Source organism: Sminthopsis crassicaudata, chromosome 1 (genome assembly GCF_048593235.1).
Source record: "Sminthopsis crassicaudata isolate SCR6 chromosome 1, ASM4859323v1, whole genome shotgun sequence".
In the NCBI taxonomy this organism is placed as follows: Eukaryota; Metazoa; Chordata; class Mammalia; order Dasyuromorphia; family Dasyuridae; genus Sminthopsis; species Sminthopsis crassicaudata.
Genome location: NC_133617.1, coordinates 393,799,478 through 393,820,038, shown reverse-complemented (window position 1 = coordinate 393,820,038; position 20,561 = coordinate 393,799,478). Strand labels below are relative to the sequence as shown.

The 20,561-nt window shown below is 43.2% G+C and overlaps 1 protein-coding gene across 4 annotated transcripts; it reads right to left on the bottom strand.

Annotated features, from left to right (window-relative positions):
• Nucleotides 1-56: 56 nt before the first annotated feature.
• LOC141549801 (uncharacterized) lies at nt 57-13,719 on the bottom strand. Of its 4 annotated transcripts, XM_074279731.1 has the most exons (9): nt 7,880-7,948; nt 7,278-7,334; nt 6,972-7,148; nt 5,363-6,441; nt 4,268-4,289; nt 4,143-4,170; nt 2,025-2,076; nt 669-812; nt 57-344 (listed from the first exon to the last, which is right to left on the bottom strand). In XM_074279731.1, the coding sequence occupies exons 3-9, from the start codon at nt 7,018-7,020 to the stop codon at nt 144-146; spliced, it is 1,575 nt and encodes a 524-aa protein (XP_074135832.1). In that variant the 5' UTR covers nt 7,021-7,148; nt 7,278-7,334; nt 7,880-7,948; the 3' UTR covers nt 57-143. The 4 variants fall into 4 exon arrangements, with proteins under 4 accessions (XP_074135832.1, XP_074135830.1, XP_074135831.1 ...); XM_074279729.1 differs by lacking the exons at nt 6,972-7,148; nt 7,278-7,334; nt 7,880-7,948 and adding exons at nt 12,103-12,137; nt 13,632-13,711; XM_074279730.1 differs by lacking the exon at nt 7,278-7,334.
• Between the last annotated feature and the right edge of the window lie 6,842 nt (nt 13,720-20,561).

Here is a 20,561-nt window from a genome sequence, read left to right as displayed (position 1 = left end):
ACAACCCAGAACGATCGGTTCTGTATTTTGAGAAAATAAAGCCCAAACACCTTCTATGTTGGGGGAAATAAAGTTGTTGATTTTGATTAGCCTCCCCATCTGGGTTCTGGGAAGATGGAAAAAGAATCCAGTGTCTAGCAAACCTACAAAGCCTGGTATTGTTTGCAGTTCAGGGTATTGAGGGGGAAGCATCGTTCATCTCTGGACAGTGATGTCAGAAAGGGCTGGAGGAAATCCTGGAACCACCAGCGCAGGGATGGGGTATCCTTAAAATCCAGTCGTCCCTGTAGCATAAGGGTCCACAAAGCTTTCCTAGTGGCAGCGTGGCAGAGAGAGCCATTCAGCTGAAACAAACACAAGTATTTTCCCCAAAACATGTTATCCACTTGTCTGTGGGCAGCCCAGGGCCTCCCCCCCCCAGCCAGGGACTTCCAAAGGAAAACAGAGGCAAGAGACCCAAGGAAAGGTAGCAGACAGTCTAAATGCCAGGCCATTTCCTGGGTGCAGCTCCCTCCCCTCACCACATCACTCAGCCTGAGAGCTAGAGAAGATGTGTTAAAAATCCTGGGTCACTAGGATTTGTGAAACGCCAGACATTGCCCGGTCCCCTGCCCGGAGCCCATCCTTCCGTCTCCCACCCCGTCCCTCAGGAGGTCTCCCACAGGTACCTGGACAAGAATGTCTTGGAGTTCTTTGAGGTTGGCATAGCTAAAGATTAGGGCCAGGGTCTGTATTATCCCTGGATCCTTACACTTGGCCCTGCTCAGTCTCACTTCTAGTTCTTCTCTGTTCAGCGGTGACCCTTGGGCTCTCTGGGAATCAGAATCCAGAGGGCAATTTCAAGCAGGCTACAGAACTAACCCCCCCTTCACTTCTACCCACAACCCTCCCATATACCCATCCCCTGGTTTGCTGCTTCACAAAACCACTTGTCAAAGCTTGTTTTCAAGACTTTGCCACCTTCCCTATGCCCTGCAAGGCTCTTCTCTTCCTCCACAGGACCCCCTACCCTTGATGTTCTGACCCCTGCCCCACAGTCCTCTACTTCTCATAACTTCCTAATTCAAAAGATTTCTAGAAAAGTAAAATATCTGATTCATAAAGAAATGTGTATTTTAAAAATAAGAGAATCATTTTTTAAAATAAAACACCTTAGAGACCATAAAGTTAAAGATCCAGACTTGAGAGTATTGTTAGAGACCACTGAGATTAACCCCTTCATCTTACAGATGAAGAAACTGTAGCTAAAATCACAGATAGGAGATTGCAGAGCTAAGTGCAGAGCCTGTGTGTTTTCTCTCCAGAAAGCTGTTTCATAGAATAATAATAATATTACTATTCACAAATAATATTATACATATAATAAAATAATAATTATATGCATAGAAAAATAATAATAGCAGCCAGGATTTATATAGCACCTATTATGTGCCAGGCACTAGCCTAAATGCTTTACAAATACTCTCATTAAGTCCTCACAACAACTCTGGGCAATCAGTACTACTATTATCCCCATTTTACAGCTGAAAAAAACTGAGGCAAATAGAAACAAAATGGTTTGTGCAAGGTGGCACTGCTAATGAGTATTTGAGGCTGGGTTGGAATTCAAGTCTTCCTGACTCCAGACCCAGAGCTCTATCAGTGCTCTATCCACTTCATCATCTAATTACTTAGTCCAACCCATGAATCTTAGAGATAAAGAAATGGAGGCCCAGAAAGTTTATAATTTGCTCAAGGCCACCTCATCCCAGGGCTTTTGAGGAGAAATTAAAGCAAGAAACTAGGAGAGAATTCCCAGAACCATTGGGACAAATGGAAAAGGAAACGGGCTCCATCTAAACACATTCCCCCAAAGCCAGGAGACTGTGTGGGATTTTCAAGGTCAGAGGTATAGGGAGCTAGGGCCTTTGGAGAGCAGAAATAGGACTTTGGAGATGAGATTTCTAGTCTCCAAGCAGCCAGAAGAGAGGACATGGCAGAAGAGAAAGGCTGGGAATCGGTGTCCAACAGGACCTCCTACTCACCTTTTGGCAGATAAAATCCCTTAGGCTGATGTTTTCGGCACTTTCTCCAGAGCTGAGATACAATGAGAGAGAGAGAGAGAGAGAGAGAGAGAGAGAGAGAGAGAGAGAGAGAGAGAGAGAGAGAGAGACAGAGAGAGAGAGACAGAGAGACAGAGAGAATGAGAATCACTGAATCACTCTATGGTCATCTCATCTAGCCTCTACTTGACCATTGGTCCCTCTCCATAAGCTAAACACTATCATTAAAAGTCTGGAATGAATGCAGACACTTTTCACTGGAAATCAAGATCTCCTGGGACTCACTGGGAGACTCAGGGCTTCAGGGACTGAAGGATACTGCTTCCCCTACTTTCCTTACCTTTCCGGGGTTCCCTGTTGAGAGAGTAGATAGGTGTAGTATATAACTTAATATGATCCATACTCTCCTACCTGCTCCCTTCTTCCTTTGAGAAGCCACAGAGCATGCTTAGAACTCAGGAAACACTACTTTCTTATTAGGAACCTATTATTTCCTCTCCTTTCAATGTCCTTTATGGCTATCCCTGGACTTCCCAGCAGGAAACACGGGACAGTTAACAGCAAAAGACTATGAGATTTAGTTTTGTGTCTATATACCTGAAAAATGGCAAAGTTCTTCCATTACATCTTAATAACTATGAAACCTTTCCATTTAACTCAGAGCCAAACCCTCCTCCCTATTTGAGACCAAGAATAGTCTTACTTTTCTATTTGTATACCCAGAGCTTAGCACAGGGCTTTGTACATAGTAATTACTTAATGCTTTTCCACTCACTCAATCACTCACTCACACACACACTCATTCATTCAAAGGCTTTACAAAAGAGTCTTTGCTTTTTTGCCTTTTTTGCTGGCTGGGTTAGAAGTCCTTTGCCAAGTGCAGCAGACCTCCTGCTGCTGGTGTGCTGAGGATGCTAAGAGTAGATGAAAGAGTGAGGACCAGGATAAGTTTGTCAGAGAGAGGAAGGAGTGAAGGGTTTAAGAGAACTGGGCTTGCTTGGAAGGCGTTCTGCTAGAAATAGGTGTAGGAATAGCTGGATGTACTGAGGCACTAAGACTTTCTCCTTCCAGGCAAAGAGAGTGTAGGGGGGGTTTGGACCAAAGGTGGTTTGTAGTGGGAAAGGGACAGAAAAGGAAGATTTCTCAAAGACCAGGGGAAGGGGAGAGATGTCTGAAGGAGGAGACATATCCCAGCCTAGTTTTGTTTTTCCCTGGTCCCTGGGATACAAGTGAGGGCAGAGGCTGTGCTGGGGGCAGAGTTGGGGAGATTTTGTGGCCTCAAAACACCTGACCTGAATAGGGGCCACTATCTCTGCCCATCCTTTAAGTGGAAGAACAAGCAGGAGAGATAAAAAAGCTAAGTCTGAAGGTTTTAGAACACAAAAATGGGAGGTAGGGGAGTAGGAAGAAGTCACTATAAAATAGGATATGAACTGAGAAGTCCAGAGGGGAACAATGAATAAATGTTGGTGTTTAACATATATTGGATTGCTTGTTGTCTAGGGGAGGGGATGGGGGGAAAGGAGGGAAAAGAATTGGGAAAACAAGGTTTTGCAAGATTGATATTGAAAACTATCTTTGCATATATTTTGAAAATAAAAAGCTATTATTTAAAAAGAAAAAAATGCTTGTTGATTGAATGAATGACTGCTTTTTAGGAAAAATATAAATGTAAGCACATTTCTTCCATAGAGATAACTTCTGGAGTCCCAACAATGAAGGTGCTGAATTCCTCTTTAACTCCCCCAACCCAAAGAGCCCCCAGTTCCACAGCACTCTTACCCCTTTCTCCCTAAATCCTTACCCCCTGGAGCTCTGGCTCCCCTGGTTTCTAACTTTCAGGATTCCCACCCTCTGTTCCCCAGAGCCTTGGTTTCTGGCCCGTGGATCCCGACTCCTGGATCCCTGGATAGCTTTCAACTGCCTCCCTCCCACCCGAGATCCTGGTCTGGCCTGATCAGAAACTAAGTAGCACAGTGGATAGAGCACTGGCCCTGGAGCTAGGAGGATCTAAATCAAATCTCAACACTTACTGGCTATGTGACCTCCCACCCCTGCGACTGCCTTGCCCCCCAAAAAGCAAAATAATGTGCTCCTTACCTGAGCTCACCACGGCACAGTGCTGTTTCTGATGGGGAGAAAAAGGGAAGTATAGTGAGGATTCTTGACTCAGAATGTCCCAAGGAAAATAGAAAGTATGTGCATCTGAGAGATTAGACACTCACCGTTTATCCCAGAATCCCGGCACTAAGAGAGAAAAGAAACAAGGAATATCTGATGAGATGAATCTTGGCTTTACTCCCCACCATCCTGCCATCTTTCCTAAGCCACTTCCTTGTCTATTCTGGGTTACGCTTTGGGGGGATCTAGGAGAAGGAAGAGACATGGGCCACGTCTTTAGAATAATAATTCTTCATACATATCTATATACAGAGCTGTACAATTTAGAGACCATATTCCCAACAGTTATGTCATTTCTGAAGGAATCCCCAGAGGGAAACAGGTGTCTATCACTTTCATCTGACAGAAAGTGAGAACAAATCCCAGAGAAAGGAGGCAAACTTTAGCTCCAAACAGAAAATTAAGGGCAAAGGTACCACCAGAACCCAGTTTAGAGTTCTTTCCTTTGAGTCAAATTCCTCCATGTGTTAAAAGCAAATCCCCAAGCCCAAACCAGTCTGGTTCAGTTCATGTTAGTCCTTGATATGCCTGTTCCTCCCCATGCCACAAGATACCCTGGACTCCAGCTCTGATGAGGATGAGGATGATAAATACTGGTAACAGCCTTTTTCAGAGGCAGTGTTCTGTATTCCAGAGCTGGCCTTGCAGAAAGGAAAACTTGGATTTATGTTCTATTCTAACCCATCCTAGGCGTGCGGGCCAGGCAAATCACTTAATTTCTACTCGAACCAAACTTTAGATTACCCAGCTTCTTAAACTGTAAGGTTGCAGCCCATGAAGGGTCTCATCGCTGAATATGGAGGTCACAAAGTCATGATTTCTCATCAGCAAATGTTTGATTTGTGTACTTATTTTATGTAGTTAGGGAGTTTCCTGATTGCAAGATCCTGCTGCCATAGAAATCATGGCGCCGGGCCCACCCCGCTCCCTCCTAGGACATGGGTTTGCTAAGCCCTTGGAGGGCATTGCTTGTGTGACCCTCACCACCAGACAGAGCCGTGGTACGGTCGGTGGCTGTGGATGCTGCCTTTATTTTTCTGGAGGAGCTCAGAGCCAGGAGAGCACATGGGAGGAACATGACTCAGAAAGAGCCTTGGATCATAGCATCCCCTCCCTCCAGCCCCGTAGCTCTAACTCACCAGTGTGTCTTCCTCCAAAGGGCTGATAGTCCTCGCCAAGGTTTTGCTCCCTGTGCTGGCGCTCCCCATGGTGGCATTGCTCCCCAAGAGTTGATGCATGGTAGCATTGTTCCCCAAGGTGTCTTCGCTGATCCCCATGGAGACACGGCTCCTTGTGGTGCCGTTCCCCAGAGTGACGTTCTCGGAAATTTTGCTCCCCGTGTCGAGGTTCTCTGTGGTAAGTCTGCTCTCCAGAATGGCATTGCTCTCTATGGTGGAACTGTTCCCCACGGCAGTGTTCTCGGTGATGGTATTCTCCAGGATTTTGTTCTCTGTGATGGCGCTGGTCCCCAAGAAGGTGCTGTTCCCCAAGGGTGTGCTGGTCCCCGTGGAGACGCTCTCCTGGGTGCCGTAAGCGTTCTCTGGGGTGATGGCGTTGGTCCCCCAGGTAGCGATCTGCGTGGCTCGAGTGGCGGTGGTGGAACTGCTCTCCGAGGTACCGTTGTTCTCCGTGGCTTGAGTCTCGGTGATGGAACGGCTCCCCAAGATATCGCTGTTTCCCGGGGCTTGACTGTCGGTGGTGATATTCCCCAAGATATTCTTGATCTGCAAGGTTCGCTTCCCGGTGGTGACACTGTTCCCCATGGAAGCGTTGCTCTCTGAGCTCTTGTTCCCCAGGGTCCCTGCGACGGTAGTGCTCTCCGTGATACTGTTGGTCACCCGGGTTTTGCTCCCCAGGTAGATATGGATCTCTGCGATGGTACTGTTCCCCATGATATTGCTGATCCCCGAGATTTTGGTCTCTGTGATGGCACTGATCCCTGTAACCGCATTGTTGTTCCCCATGGTAGCGTTGTTCCCCAAGACATGTTTGGTCTCTAAGGTGATTTTGTAGTCCAATGTGCTGTTGTTCCCCGTGGTAGCACTGTTCCCCAGAATGGAGTTGCTGGCCGGGGTGCCATTGTTCTCTGTGATGGCATTGTTCCCCACGGTGGTCTCTGTAGTGGCGTTGGTCCCTTTGGTGGTAGTCCCTGTTCTGATAATCCCCAGGATAGAACTGTTCCCCATGGTGGGGTTGTTCCCTGCAGCCCAGGACAGCCCTGTACAGCAGGGGTGAAGACAAGGAAGGAGCTACACATGTTGCTCTCAGGAGGAATGGAGGAAGGGTGGACACCGGGGCTAAAGGGAGATACCCTCAAAACAAACAGGCAAAGGTATGTTCTGGGGACCCCTTGGGGTCATCACAACTGGCTGAATTTATCCTATGCTAATTCCCTCTCCTCAGAGCCTCCTTCACTTCAAGGAAGTCGATAGAAAATTGGGGGATAGAGGGAGACAAAGGCAGCCCGGAACTGGAGAGTCACGAGCCCTGGATTCCATTCTCAGCTCTGCCACAAGTGACTTTGGGCAAGATTTGTCTTCCCTGAATTCAATTTTCCTCACCGATTAAAAATAAAGGTGGAGATGGGGTAGATGGAGTATGGACTAGATAATCTTTAAGGTCTCTTCCATGTAGGAGATTCTATGTTTCACGTAGAGAAAGAAGAGATTAGGAAGACAGGACAGGAGAAGAGGAGGAAAGGGGAGAGAGAAGGCTCATCGGGTCAGGCTGCCCAGCCCCTCAGCTCACCAAGGCAGAGTCCCGGCAGCAGAGCCAGGAACTGGGTGGGGAGGCCCATGGCTTCTAGATCCTCTTCCTCCCAAGGAGCAGCTCTTGAGCCTCAGAGTAATATGGGGTAAAACCCTCAATCACAGGCCCAGATGTCCCCTTCTCAGCCCTGAGCTGAAGTAGAATAAAGGAATTCTCCTAATTGGGGCAAAAGGGGGTGGGGGTGAGCAGAAGGTCTCAGTCAATCACCCATCACCCTCTCTCCGTACTCCCCCAACTCCATTCTGCCACCCTTTCTAACCCATCTACAAGCCCTAATCTACTTACCCCAGGCCCTCAGCCCTGTTTCAGTCCTTGGATATGCTATGATAAGAATAAAGGGACCTGAAGGAAGAGAGGAGCAATGACTGCCCTTGGAGTCCACTTGGGAGTGAACATGGCCACTGAACCTTCATCTTCCCCAAGGAAATGGATACAGGCTCCTGCTCAAGTGGGAGCCAGTTCAGCTCCACAAGGCAGACTGAGGATGGGTGGGGGGAAATCAATTTTATTTCCCACCTTCTCCTCCTCCTCTTCCTTCTCCTTGTAAGCCAGCCCTGTCCCATGGTCACAGCCTTAAGCCAGGTCCAGGGCACCTCTAAGAAATAGCATAAACAGCCTTGGGAATACGATGAATGCATTTACTGTATAATAACAGTTATTAATGATGGTAATTTGGTCCATTGGGCTAACAGGATTCCTATTTCTATTCAGCAGTATAACACCCACCCTCTAACCCCCAAAGCAGGAAACAGAACCCTAATAATAATAATAATAATAATAATAACATTAATAATAATAATAATATAGGAACTTAGGCTCTGGAGGGCCAAAGTTCTCCCTCACTCACTCACCCACTTTGGGATGTAGGTGCACCCAGGTGGTCTTACCTGGGAAGGGGAACGTATGTTGACCTAACGGATGGGATCCGGGTCTGTGAGTCCCCCAGCAGTAAAGTCTGTGCTGAGTGTCCTGGACAAGATTTTATGGGATGGGAGGTACTGAGAAGAGGGGTGTGGTAGGAACTAAGCCCACAGGTTCTCAGGGGGAAATGAATAGCAAACAGGATCAGCAATTTCATCAGAAACTCCCTTCTGAGAGAGTGTCTCACTCATGCCCAGGGTGACCTAGAGGCCAGAGACTAGCCCCTCCATCTTCCCTCACTCCTTCTCCTCCACTCTTTTGCCCACATTCCCCCTCTTTCTCCTTCTTTCTTTGTTCTGTCTTTCCATCTCTTTCTCCAGAACAAAGACAAAAAACAGTACAAAGGGAAACACAGCAGAAAAAGAAATAGAATAGTGGAAGAAAAAGCAGGGGAGAATCACAGAATCCCCGAAGATTTGGGAAAAAAAACCTTAAAGATCATCTAGCATCCAACCCATAGCTGAGCAGGAATTCCCTTCTGTGACATCAGTAAGAAATGGTCATCCATCCACACTTTCTGAAGGCCCTCCAAGACAGCCCCCTTCACTTTGGGAGAGCCATTTTGTTAGGAAATTTTCCTGTATGTTGAGTCTAAATCTGCTGCCCAGTTGCCTCAGTTTCTGTCCTCTGGATCTAAATTGAATTAATTTAATCCCTTGTTTCACCTGACAGCCTTTCAAGTATTTAAAGACAACAATTATGTTCCCGCTGGAGCTTCTCCAAGTTAAACAGCCTGGAATCCTTCAATCAATTCTCTAATGGCACGGGGTTTCCATTTCCCTTAGCATCCTGGTAGTCCTACTTTGTAGACTGCCAAGCTTGTCAGTGTCCTTCTTGAAATGGCCCTTTGCATTAAACAGTGTTTCAGATATGGTCTGGCAGGGCAGAGGGCAGCATAAATGTTACCCCTTCCTTCTGAACCTTCCTCCTCCTGATGCCGTCTTCTACAGTTAAATTGTCATACTGCTAACTCATATTGAATCTGAAATAAATCTACAGATCTTTTTGACACAAGATGTTGTCTAACCATAGCTCTATATCATTCTTGTGAAACTGTTATTTTTTTTTTTAGTTCAGGTATAAGGAATTTATATTTTTCTCTACTAAATAATTAAGTAATAATAATTACAGCACTGTGCCAGGAACCATGCTAAGTATTTTATTAACTTATCCTGTTTAATCCTCATAACAACCTTAAGAGAGAGGTGCTGTTGTTATCCCCATTTTATAGCTGAGGAACCTGAGTGTCACATTAGATGGAGTACTTGTCCTGGATACGTGAAATTGCTCTTACTGTTCAGTTTTTTAGTCACGTCTGACTTTTGTCACCCCATTTGGGATTTTCTTGCCAAAGACTCTTTTGAGTGGTTTGCCATTTCCTTCTCCAGTTCCTTTGACAGATGAGGAAACTAAGGCAAGCATAGGTAAGTGCTTTGCCCAGGATCACCCAGCTAGTAAGTGACTGAGGCTGAATTTGAACGCGGGCTGATGAGTGAGTCTTTCTGACTCTAAGCCCAGCATTCTATCCACTGTACTACCTAGCTACCCCAGAGTCAGAAAGACCTGAATTCAAATCCATTTAGCATCATTTTTTTTTCTTTCTAGATTAGGAAGAAAGTCCAGGGGTAACTAGGTAGTACAGTACACAGAGCCTTGGACCTGCATCCAGGAAGATGAGTTCAAATCCAGTCTCAAACACTTAATAGTTGTGTGATCCTGGGCAAGTCTGTTAAGCTCCATTTACCTCAGTTTCCTCAATTGTTAAATGAGGAGAATAAGAGTACCTGCTTCTCAGGATTGTTGTGAGGATCAAACAAGCTAATATTTGTAAATCACTTAGCACGGTGCCTGCCACATAGTAAGTGCTATATAAATGCTTATTCCCTTCCCCTTACTTTCATCCCCTTGAAGTGACATGTCCATATAATGCAAATAAAGGGCCTTGCCAGGACTAGAACCCAAACATCTTACTCTCAGTCCAAGTTCACTTTCCCAAAATACTTGGCCTTCTTATGAAGTAAAATGAAATCAAATGGTGCAGATAAATTCTGTGGTGTATCAGGGAAAAAAAGAGTTCCTGAGATTCCAGGCCAAGGGAGACTTCCTGGAGGAGGTAGGAAGAAAAGGGATCCCAGTGGTCTGAGATTCCAGGCCAAGGGAGATTTCTGGATCTAGACCAAAGGGAGAAAAGGAGGGGAGAGTGAGAGGCTTTCATCTGAGAAGATTAGCATAAATAAAAGCATGTAAGAGGAAATGAACTACGACAAAGTATTCAGTTTAATAGTCAAAGACTATAGATGTTTCTAGCTGCCATTTTGGAATTGTCTGGACTTCTGTTTGGTCTATATTCATCTCCAAATTCTTACTGTTATTTTGACATTTCCACCCCTCCTTCCCTACCCTACCAGCTATGAAGTTCTCTATCAGCACCAAAAATATTCACAATACCCTGCCAGTACCAAGGACTTGCCCTGACCCCTCTCTTCCCCTGGCTCAACATGGAATTCCCCTCTTTTCCCTTCTTGCTGGCTCTCCCCCATCTCTACCCCACAAAGATCTGCCCTGTTTGCTTGACTTTAGCTCTAGCTTGTTGTTTGTTTGTATAGGTATCCTCTACAGACCTGTCGCTCTACTACATGACTTTGAAAAGTTATCCGTTTTAGATTGACATCTAGAGATATGGCCAGTCCCAGTAAAATACCTACTCCACCCTCTGGGGAAAGGGGAACAAGTTCATAGGTTACAGAGTCTGAGCTGGAAGTGACTTCAGTCATAATCACTTTACAGATGAGGAAACTGGAACCTAGAAAAATAAAGTAACTTGCTGGAAGTCACTGCGTGACAGTGGCAGAATCTGAACCATCATTCTTGATTAATGCCTTCTAGTTGAGTAGAATGGAGCCCTGGGGTCCTGAGAGAGTTACTGAACAAAAGTTTCCTTGGAGAAAGTGAGCACTTTTGGATAGGTTCAGCATTTCCCAGATTTAAAAAAAAACAAAAAACATTTTAGACATTTCTAAACTTCACTATCATATTAAAAGTTTTATATCTAGAACAAAGGAGGTGATAGTCTTAGAATCAAAGAAGTTCAGAGTCAGAAGAAATCTCAAAGATGAATATTTAGTCGTAAGGAGAGCAATCCCCTTAATATCACCAAGCAGTCATCCAGCCTCTGCTTAAATTCATTCTTCCTATAATCCACCTAAATCTGCCTCCCTCTACCTTCCCTTCGTTAGCTCTAGAGTTCTCTTCCCCCCAAAAAAATTTGAATCCCTCTTTCTCTTAATAGATCCTTCAGGTATTTAAAGACTATGGTCATGCTTTCTTCCAAATCTCTTCTCCAAGCTAACCCCAATTCCTTTAACTCATCCTCAAGAGACAGAGCTTCCAATCTCCTCACCATTCTGGTTACTGTGCTCAGAATGCGCGGATTCTGCCCTGGCCAGACCATGGTTAGAGCTTTCTTGTTTGGATACCAATTTTTTTGGGGGGTGGATGTTAGGGGGGAAGCTAGAACAAGCCTGGAGAAGGGTAAGGATAATGAATCAGTATCTAAAGTATAATGATATTAAATTCTTAATTAAAGGAACCAGGGGTGTTAATTCTAAAGAAGGGAAAGATTTTAAGGATGGCAGGAAGTACATAATTGTTCTCTTCAAATATCTCAAGACTTGTGATGGGGAAGAGGAAGGAGAAAGTTTGTCTATCTCCAGAAGGCATCTGGGAGCAATTAAAGAAAAATTACATAGAAGGTGATTTCAACTCAATAACAATAAGAGCTTTCTGATAGGCCACTATATGGTGGACTATGGTGATAGTCCACCATAAAGGGTTGTCTCTAGGCTAGTGCACTCATCTCTGGAAGTATTCACACAAAAGCTGTAGAGACAACTATTAGGGATAGCAGGACGACTTCCATCACAAGGAGGGAGGTGATCCCAAGGATCCCCTATAGCTCTCTACCCTCTGAGTCTAGGATTTGAAACCTTCTGGAAAAGACAAAAAACCTGGCTTGAATTTTTTCATCTGCTATCAGTGCCCCATTTTTCCATTGAATCCTTTTTTTTCTGGCAACTATTCACACTGAATCTCTTCATCCTTGGGCTTTTAAACCTTTTTATAACTTATTCCATTCAATTCTTTTTCTACTCTCTCCATTCTTACTCCCCTATTCACCCATCCCTCTTACATGTTAGATACTGAAGGGAATGCAGAATTTCCAGGCTGGTAGAAGTGATAAAATATTCATTACATAAATAACTATGATAGTTAAAATGTGATAGAATTTCCTTTGTCATTGATTATCTTATTGGATCTCTATAATAATTCTGTAAAGGCGACAAGGATTATTATCCCCACTTTATAGAGAGGAAACCTGAAGCCCAGATTGGGGATCAATTTTCCCAAAGTCATTCGTTCAATGAGTTAGTGGCACAGTGGGGAACCAGAACCTAACCCTCTTGGATCTCTCTGTTTCCATCCCAACCTTAGGAACTCAAAGTTCTTAACAATGAACTCTTCTCTCTCTGTGTCTCTGTCTCTCTCTCTTTTCTCTCTGTCTCTCCTTCTCTGTCTCTCTCTCTCTCTCTTGTCTCACTCTCTCTCTGTCTCTGTCTCTGTCTCTCTCTCTGTGTCACTGGCTCTCTTTTCTGTCTCTCTTTTCTCTCTGTCTCTGTCTCTCTGTCTCTCTGTCTCTCTCTCTCTCACACACACACAGACACACAGACACACAGACACACACACACACACACACACACACACACCCCTCTCATCTTTCTCATACTCTTTTCCTTTATCTCTAGAACCCCCATCTCTCTTCTACCTGTCTCCTTATCAGGGTCAGTCCACAGAGAACAAAATTGTTCATTTTTAGCATCACTATCTATCACTTTCTTCCCACAGGAAAATAATACATTCATTCTCACTTTGAAGTGAGAAGCTTTTCCAATCCCCTCATTTTAGAAATAAGAAAACTGAAGCCTAAGGGGGTTAAGTAAATTAACCCAGAACACAAAGTTTCTAAACATCATTGGTGGGATTTGAAGTTAGGTTTTCTAACTCCAGAGGCAGTAGAGACTGTGCTTCTTAGAACTAGCTCCAGCCTCCAAGCTAAGAAATCCTGAGTTAACACCTTCTGATTCACACTTGCTGTAAGACTCTGGGACAAATCATATTTCTCTGAGCCCTAGGCAACACTTTGAAACCATAAATTTCAGATAAATGCCAATCTACCTAGGTAGGAGTCACCTCATTAGAGTTCCCTACACCAACCAAATCACAAATATGTAAGCACATAATTATTAGCCCAAAGAGGCGATTCTCGGACTGCGTAGATTGTCAGGAAGGCAATTTGGGGCCGGAGGGACCTTTCCAGCCTCCCTCAATTCACAGTTTCACAGGTAGTTGGTGAATCTGTCGATATTTAGAGCCCAGCCAACTACCACACTGACCACAGGCGTAAGCCAGGGCTAGTATGAGTGCCAGAGTCTCTCCCCGAGTCTCTCACCCAAGTTGGATGAACTCCAACTTGACAGTTCACCCCCATCCCAGGCCCCATAGAGACAGCTCAGAGGGAACCAAGGCCCCAGAGCTCGAGGCACTTGCTCATCCCCCAGTGGTTTCCAAGAAAGAACAAACCAGGTCCCCCACCCCTTTTCTCTTCCCACCCCTTCCCACCCCACTCTCTTATCTGGTCCTTTAGAAAGGTGAATTTCACACCCCTGATTGCCGAGGGCAAACACGCCAGGACCCCGGCCAGAGCCCATCAGGAGACCGACCCAGAACCTTTCTTAGAATTAGAATTGTGGAACTATAAAGGCATAGAATGTCAAGGCTGGAAGGGACCTTAGAGACCATCTAGTCCAGCCCCCTCCATTACAGAGGAAGAACCTGGGGGTCTAGGTTAGGGAGAGATCATACTATGAGATAATGACAGAGCCAGGACTAGAAAATCCAGGTCTCTGGTCTCCCAAGCATCTCCCTGCTCTTCTACATTTTAACAGACCCACTCTCAGCTCATGGAGAAACAGAAATGGAGGAGATCTTAGACACAATCTAGAGCATAGGCTACCTATTTTTTTTACAAGATCTTGAGACCCATCATGACTAAATGGGAGATGTGTTCAATTGTCAGTTAGCCAATGTGGGTCCATAGTCCAATGGTGTCTGCTCCTCTAGAGAATTCAGCTCACTGTCTCTTCCTACACATGTACCCAGGGAAATTATTGACTTTATTGCCCTCATCTGGAATGCCCTTTTCAGCCCACATTGCAAATCTTACCCATCCTTCAGGGAGGGGCAAGCTTTCCTTCTCTTTTCCACTGAATTATTTAATTCCCTATATTCTAGTACTAGGGATGGATTACCCAGACCATGCCAACTCTATCTCTCTCTCTCTTCCTTCCTCCCTTCCTCTTTCTCTCTCTCCTCTCTCTTCCTTTCTCTTCTTCTCTCCCTTCCCCTCTCCCTGAATTTCCCACCCCCGTCTCTCTGATTTGAGTTCTCCTTGACTACCAAAGGAAAACATATGTATAATTTGGGCTCTCCTTAACTACCAAAGGAAAATATATGTATAATTTCCTTTTTTCTCCTTCCGTCCCCCTTCCCTCCCCCCTTCTCTCTCTCTCTCTCCATCTCTCTCCATTTCTGTCTCCCTGTCCCCTCTCCCTCTCTTTCTCTCTCTCTTTTCCTCTGTTTCCCCCCTTTCTTTTTCTTTCCCCTCTCCTTTTTCCCTCTCTCTCCTCTCTTTCTCTTGCTTTCTCTGCCCTTCTCTCCCCCTCTTTCCTTCTCTTTCTTCCCCCTCTGATTTAGGCTCTCCTTGACTACCAAGGAAAACATATGTATAATTTGGGCTCTCCTTGCTGAATGAAAACATATGTCTATTAATAATTAATAATAATGATAGATTTACACAGTGTTGGGTAGTCCTTTTACAAATCAGAAAGTAGGTGGGATCATTATCTACCTTTGACAGACAAGAAAACTGAGGTATAGACCAACTAAATGGCTGACCTTGGCTTTCATAGCTAAGCTGTGAGTAAATTGGGACTGGAACCCTAGTCTCTTGACCCCCCCAGGTCAAGGGTCACTCCAATATACTATTCTGTGTGTTTCTGTTACTACCATCTTCCCATTCCATCCCCACTATATGAGTCATTGCTGCTTTGTCAAGTCCATTTTCCACAGCTCCACACCCCTCCTCAAAATTATTATCCCTTCAGAAACAGACTTAATATTTCACAGAGTGACTCTCTGGGGAGACTTGGATAGGGATTAGTTTATGCACTTTAAAAAAAAGAGTATATTCATAACTCTGCAAAGACCAAGGACCATCAAGCCAGAAAAGGGCCAACAGGAGACCAGAGTGTCCAGGCTGGGGGAGAAGGTGAAGCTATCTCTAATAGCTTCTTTGCTTTCTTTCAATCCTCAGCCCTTGATTCAGTGGGGAAAGACCTCTGAATCGAACATAGGAACAAATGGGGAGCTGCGACCCCACTCAGGAGAGGATGGAAAGGGGCAGATAAGATGCTAAGGGCAACCTTGAGTAATAGAGAAAGCACAAGGGAGGAGCTGGGGAGCCAGAGAATCTCCATTTGACTCCCAGCTTTTTGGATTATGTGGTTTAGGAGCAGACACACCCTTTCTTTGGGATTCAGTTTTCCTCATTTGAACAAGAAGGAATTGGACCATATATCGAGGCCATTCCAGGAGTAATTTCTGAGATATGATAGACAATTATATAGCATAGAATTTAGTGATTTCTTTGTTGGGTTGTTTTGTTTTTTGGAAGCAATCAGGATTAAGTGACTTGCCAGGGTCACACAGCTAGTATCAAGTGTCTAAAGTCACATTGAACTCAGGTCCTCTATCCACTACATCACCTAAGTGTCCCACTGCTGTTTCTTTTCCAAAGGGATTTGATGAGATTAGGACTGATTTCCTTTTGGGGTGACAGGGTTATTATGGAAGAGAAGACTTCTGCCTTACCTGACAGCCAACTCACCTGGGTTCTAGCTCCCCCACAAACTTCAGGCAAGCTATTAAATCAAATCAATGGCATTTACCCCTAGTAAGAGCACTGTGGAATCACCAGCAGAATCTGAGGATAGGATCAAAAAAGTTAACTCTAAAACACTAACACAGAATGGATGAGATCTGCTACCTCAGAAAGCCTTTCTTTAAAAAGAAAAAAAAAATCATTGATGTCTTTTGCTTTTACATCACATTCATTTCTAAATATGTCCCTTCTTCCCACATTCATTGAGCCTTTCCTCTTGACAAAGATTTTAGAAGAGGGGGAAGGGGGAAGAATGATTCAGTCAAATCAACCTTACTCTGGGAATACAGATAACATTCTCCACTCATAGCTTCTCACCCCAGAAAGGAAGGGAAGAAAGCACAAAGCACATTTTCTCAATTTTTCTCATGCCAGTTTTTGAAATGACAGTTTACCATTTTGATTTTTTGTTCTTCCTACTCACATTATCATCATAATGTATATTATTTTCTTGATTTTGTATACTTTATTCTATATTAATTCAGAAGTCTCTTTTCCCTCTTATGTCTTATGGAGAGGGTACTCTCCATCTTCCAAAAAAGGAGTCTGTATGCATGTTGTTGAAAAGATCAGGGAGCTTCCTACATATGAGCACTAGGTCCAGATTCTTTCATTAAAAGGAAGGTCTTCATCTGTGAATGACTTTGCTATTCTCAATAGTACAATGATCTACGACTGCTCTGAAAGATTTGATGAAAAATCCTGTCTGAATACAAATTGAAGCATTTTCTCTTTCTCTATATCTTTTTTTAACTTAATTTTTTGAGGGTTTTTATTCCCATTAGGGTGGGGGGTCTATTTTTTTTCTCACATGACCTTTATGGAAATGTTTTGCATAACTTCCCAAGTGGTTTCTTAATTGTGGGTGGGGATAAGGGAGAAAATCTAGAACTCGAAAATTTTAAAAACAAATGTAAAAAAAAATTTAATCTAATGAGGGGAAAATATAAAATAAAATGTATAAAAAGGTCTTTATTTAAACACAAGATTTGTAGTTAGAATGAAACCTTAGAGACAGCTAGTCCAAGGCCTTCATTTTACAGATGACAAAACTAGGGCTTATGAGTTGTCCACAAGGTCACCCAGGAGATAAAAGAAACTCCAACTTCAGTGCTTTTCCCACTTGGCCACAAAAGGAGGTACATGAGCACAAGAGGAAAGCTATGCATGAGTTCCATTCTAAGATAAGGCACTGTGATGTGTCTGTTTCATGAGGAAGTGCCCCAAAGAACAGCAAATAGGAACCACTGACAAAGGTAAATGGAAGAACAGGAATGTGTCAGTGGTTAAGCATCCAGTCCACTCTGGAATGGAGGCTGCTCTGACTCATGTGGGAGGATCATATCTGGCCACCTAGGCAGGGAGTGGGGAATAGGGGAGTGTGGTACAGTGAGAAAAAGCTGGAAATTAGAAGTCTCAGCTTCCAAGTCCAGTTCTGCTCTTATTCATTGGGCACTTAGGTACCTAAGTCACTTACCCTTTCTAAGCCTTCTTCTCATCTGAAAAATAGAAGCAGTAATAATCTCTTTGATAGCTTTTTTTTAACTTAATAGTTTTTTATTTTTCCAATTACAAGTAAAGATAGTTTTCAACATCCATTTTTGTAAGATTTGAATTCCAATTTTTTCTACCCTTTCTAAGCCTTCTTCTCATCTGAAAAATAGAAGCAGCAATAATCTCTTTGATAGCTTTTTTTTAACTTAATAGTTTTTTATTTTTCCAATTACAAGTAGTTTTCAACATCCATTTTTGTAAGATTTGAATTCCAATTTTTTTCTCCTTCCTTTACTTCCCCCCTCCCCAAGACAACAAATAATCTAATATAGGTTATACATATACAATCATTTTTAACATATTTACATGTCAGTCATGTGAAAGAAAGATCAAAACAAAAGGGAAAAAGCATGAGAAAGAAAAGACATACAAACAAAAAGACAAAAATGGTATGCTTTGATCTGCATTCAGTCTCGATAGTTCTTTTTCTGGATACAGATGACATTTTTCATCCCAAATTTATTGGATCATTGTATTGCTGAGAAGAGTTAAGTCTTTCATAGTTGATCATAACACAATCTTGCTGTTACTGTGTACAATGTTCTCTTGGTTCTGATCATTTCACTTAGCATCAGTTAATGTAAGTCCAGGTTTTTTTCAAAATCATCCTGCTGATCGTTTCTTATGGAAAAATACTATTCTAATACAGTCATATACCATAACTTATTCAGCCATTCTCCAACTGATGGGCATCCATTCAATTTCCAGTTTCTTGCCACTACAAAAAGGGCTGTCATAAACAATTTTTCACAGGTTGATCCTTTTCTCTTTTACTACTGTGATTACTACTGTGGGATCTTAGCAAATCACTTAATCACCCCAAGTTTCGGTTTCCTAATTTATAAAATGAGGGGGTTAGACTAGATGGCCTCTGAATTCCCTTCCACCTCTAGATCTCTGATCCTATAAATGGAATAATCTATGTAAAATGCTATATAGATGAAAAGCTCAGGTGGGAAACATTACTGTTCAAAGGAATTGTGCCAGAAGGAGCCCATCTTAACCTTGGATCAAAGTTTGTCCTCCCAGTCCAGATCAGACCTCCACTTGTATTAGATCCTTCTGAGTAGCTTGTGGCAGTTCTCTTCAATGGTAGATTACTGGTTTAATAATCCATCAGACAATTATACATGAATTCACAATTCAAAACACAGTCCCAGTCCCAAGAGAGATCTCCAAAAGCAAGTTTCACTAGTTACAGTTTAGGATTACAGTTATTTTTTCTCTCACAGAATTGCAATAATCGATAAAAATTTACAAGGAAACATGCATATATACACACTTGCAAAATTTCACAACATATTTCACATGTTTTTCTTTTCTTCTTCTGGAGTTTAAATGAATTCTACCGTGAAGATCTATCATTATAAATCCTTTCTATATAGTCAACAGACTTGTAGATTCTCATGAAGCTCATTTCTTGTTTGGGAATTTCATCACCCATAACAAACTCTTCTCCCAGTGCTGATGACCTGCACCAATGGTTTCAAGAAATCTGGCAAGTTTACAAATTAAGGGGAATCAACAGGGACCTGAAGGAAGTGGCTGAGCCTGCTGCTTTTGCCTGCCTACCGCATCTGTCCTTAGGGCTGCTGTAACAAGTAGCGGTTGCCCTATGCTAAGAACTTTTACAGTCATGGGACCCTCACAGCAACCCTGAGGTGGGTTCAATTATTAACTCCTTATAGAATCCAGTGACTTTTGTTTCTGTTGGAACACAAGAGTAGAGTTCTCTTAAACCCTAAATAATTAACAATTACAAAAGACTTGACTGCTACTTAAATATATTTTTTCAAAATTTTTTGCAAATTAAAAATCATTCTTACCCTCCTTTTTGTCTTTCTTATCACCTTTTAAATAGAGTTAATACTTAATAGTTTGCAAATCAAGAGAGCTATATTTCTCTCACAATTTTCACTAACATTACTTATAAAAAAACAATTTAACAACAACAACAACAAAAACTCTTTCCCTCACCAGCCTTTGTTTGGGTGGTTCAGTCTGGATCTTGCCAGAATAAAGCAAGTTAAAGCCTTATAAAAAGGGGGAAAATACTTTGTTAATTCCATTAACTCCTTCCTGGGAATCTCACGCTGCCTTTTAAGGTTCTGGAGACCAAGTTTTTCCAATTCTGAAAAAGGCAGCCTACTTTTGAGCCTCATTATGCCATAAGCTCAAGGAATTTTCTCATGAGCTCAGGGGCTCAACTCAAAGTTCTCATAAATGGAGCATCCTCTGTCCAGAGGTAATTTGCTGGACACTAGGGCCTATGGGCACCAGGTCCCAGGAAGTGCTTCCAAGCTTTCTCAGCTTGCTTGGGGAACCCAGATTCTCCCTTAAATCACACTTGTCTCCCCACGTAGTTTCCCATGAGGAGGAGAGGAGATACAAGGTTCTCTAATGGAGCATTCTCATTTAGAAAGAACTTGCTGATCAAGATGCAAGGGCCCTAAAGTTCTCCCCCAGTCTATCCGGCTGGCTACTGGAGGTGCTGGCAGTAAGGAGTGAGCTTACTTTGAGTTGGAGAGGATCAGAATTAAAAATTTTTACCCAGTGATGGGCAGCAGAAATGTTGGGGTACACCAAAGATGTTGGGGTACAGGGCATGGTTTGCTGTGTTGTCTCTGGAAGAATTCAGGCTCAAACCATTTCCAAATCAAGCAAGGGCATTTATTAGGGGCATTTACTTGGGGTCAGGGGTGACATACCCTGCTGGCCTCCTAAGGGAGAGAGGTAACCTAACACAATGAGGTGAGGGTTTATATAGAGAAGAGAAACTAAGGGGGGAAAAACAGGAAAATTGGATGATTTATTTAACATGTATTGGATTATCTGCCAGCTAGGGGAGGAGGGGAGGAAAAAGAGAGGAAATTTGGAACACAAAGTTTTGCAAGGGTCAATGTTGAAAAATTGCCCATGCATGTGTTTTGTAAATAAAAAGCTTTACTTAAAAAAAAAAAAAAGAAGAAGAAGAAGAAGAAAGAAAAAGATAAAAAAAAGAAAGAAAAGAAAAGAAAATTGGATGATTTCAGAGGAGA

Excerpts from the sequence above, each read along its gene's own strand:
- LOC141549801 (XM_074279729.1), bottom strand. The coding sequence starts at position 13,678 with ATGGGCTCTGGCCGGGGTCCTGGCGTGTTTGCCCTCGGCAATCAGGG. Across the intron at positions 6,442-12,102 it reads TTCCCTTCAGTATCTAACAT|GGCTGTCCTGGGCTGCAGGG; the intron begins GTAAGAGGGATG and ends CCTGCTGTACAG. Across the intron at positions 2,077-4,142 it reads CTGTGCCGTGGTGAGCTCAG|CTCTGGAGAAAGTGCCGAAA; the intron begins GTAAGGAGCACA and ends ATTGTATCTCAG.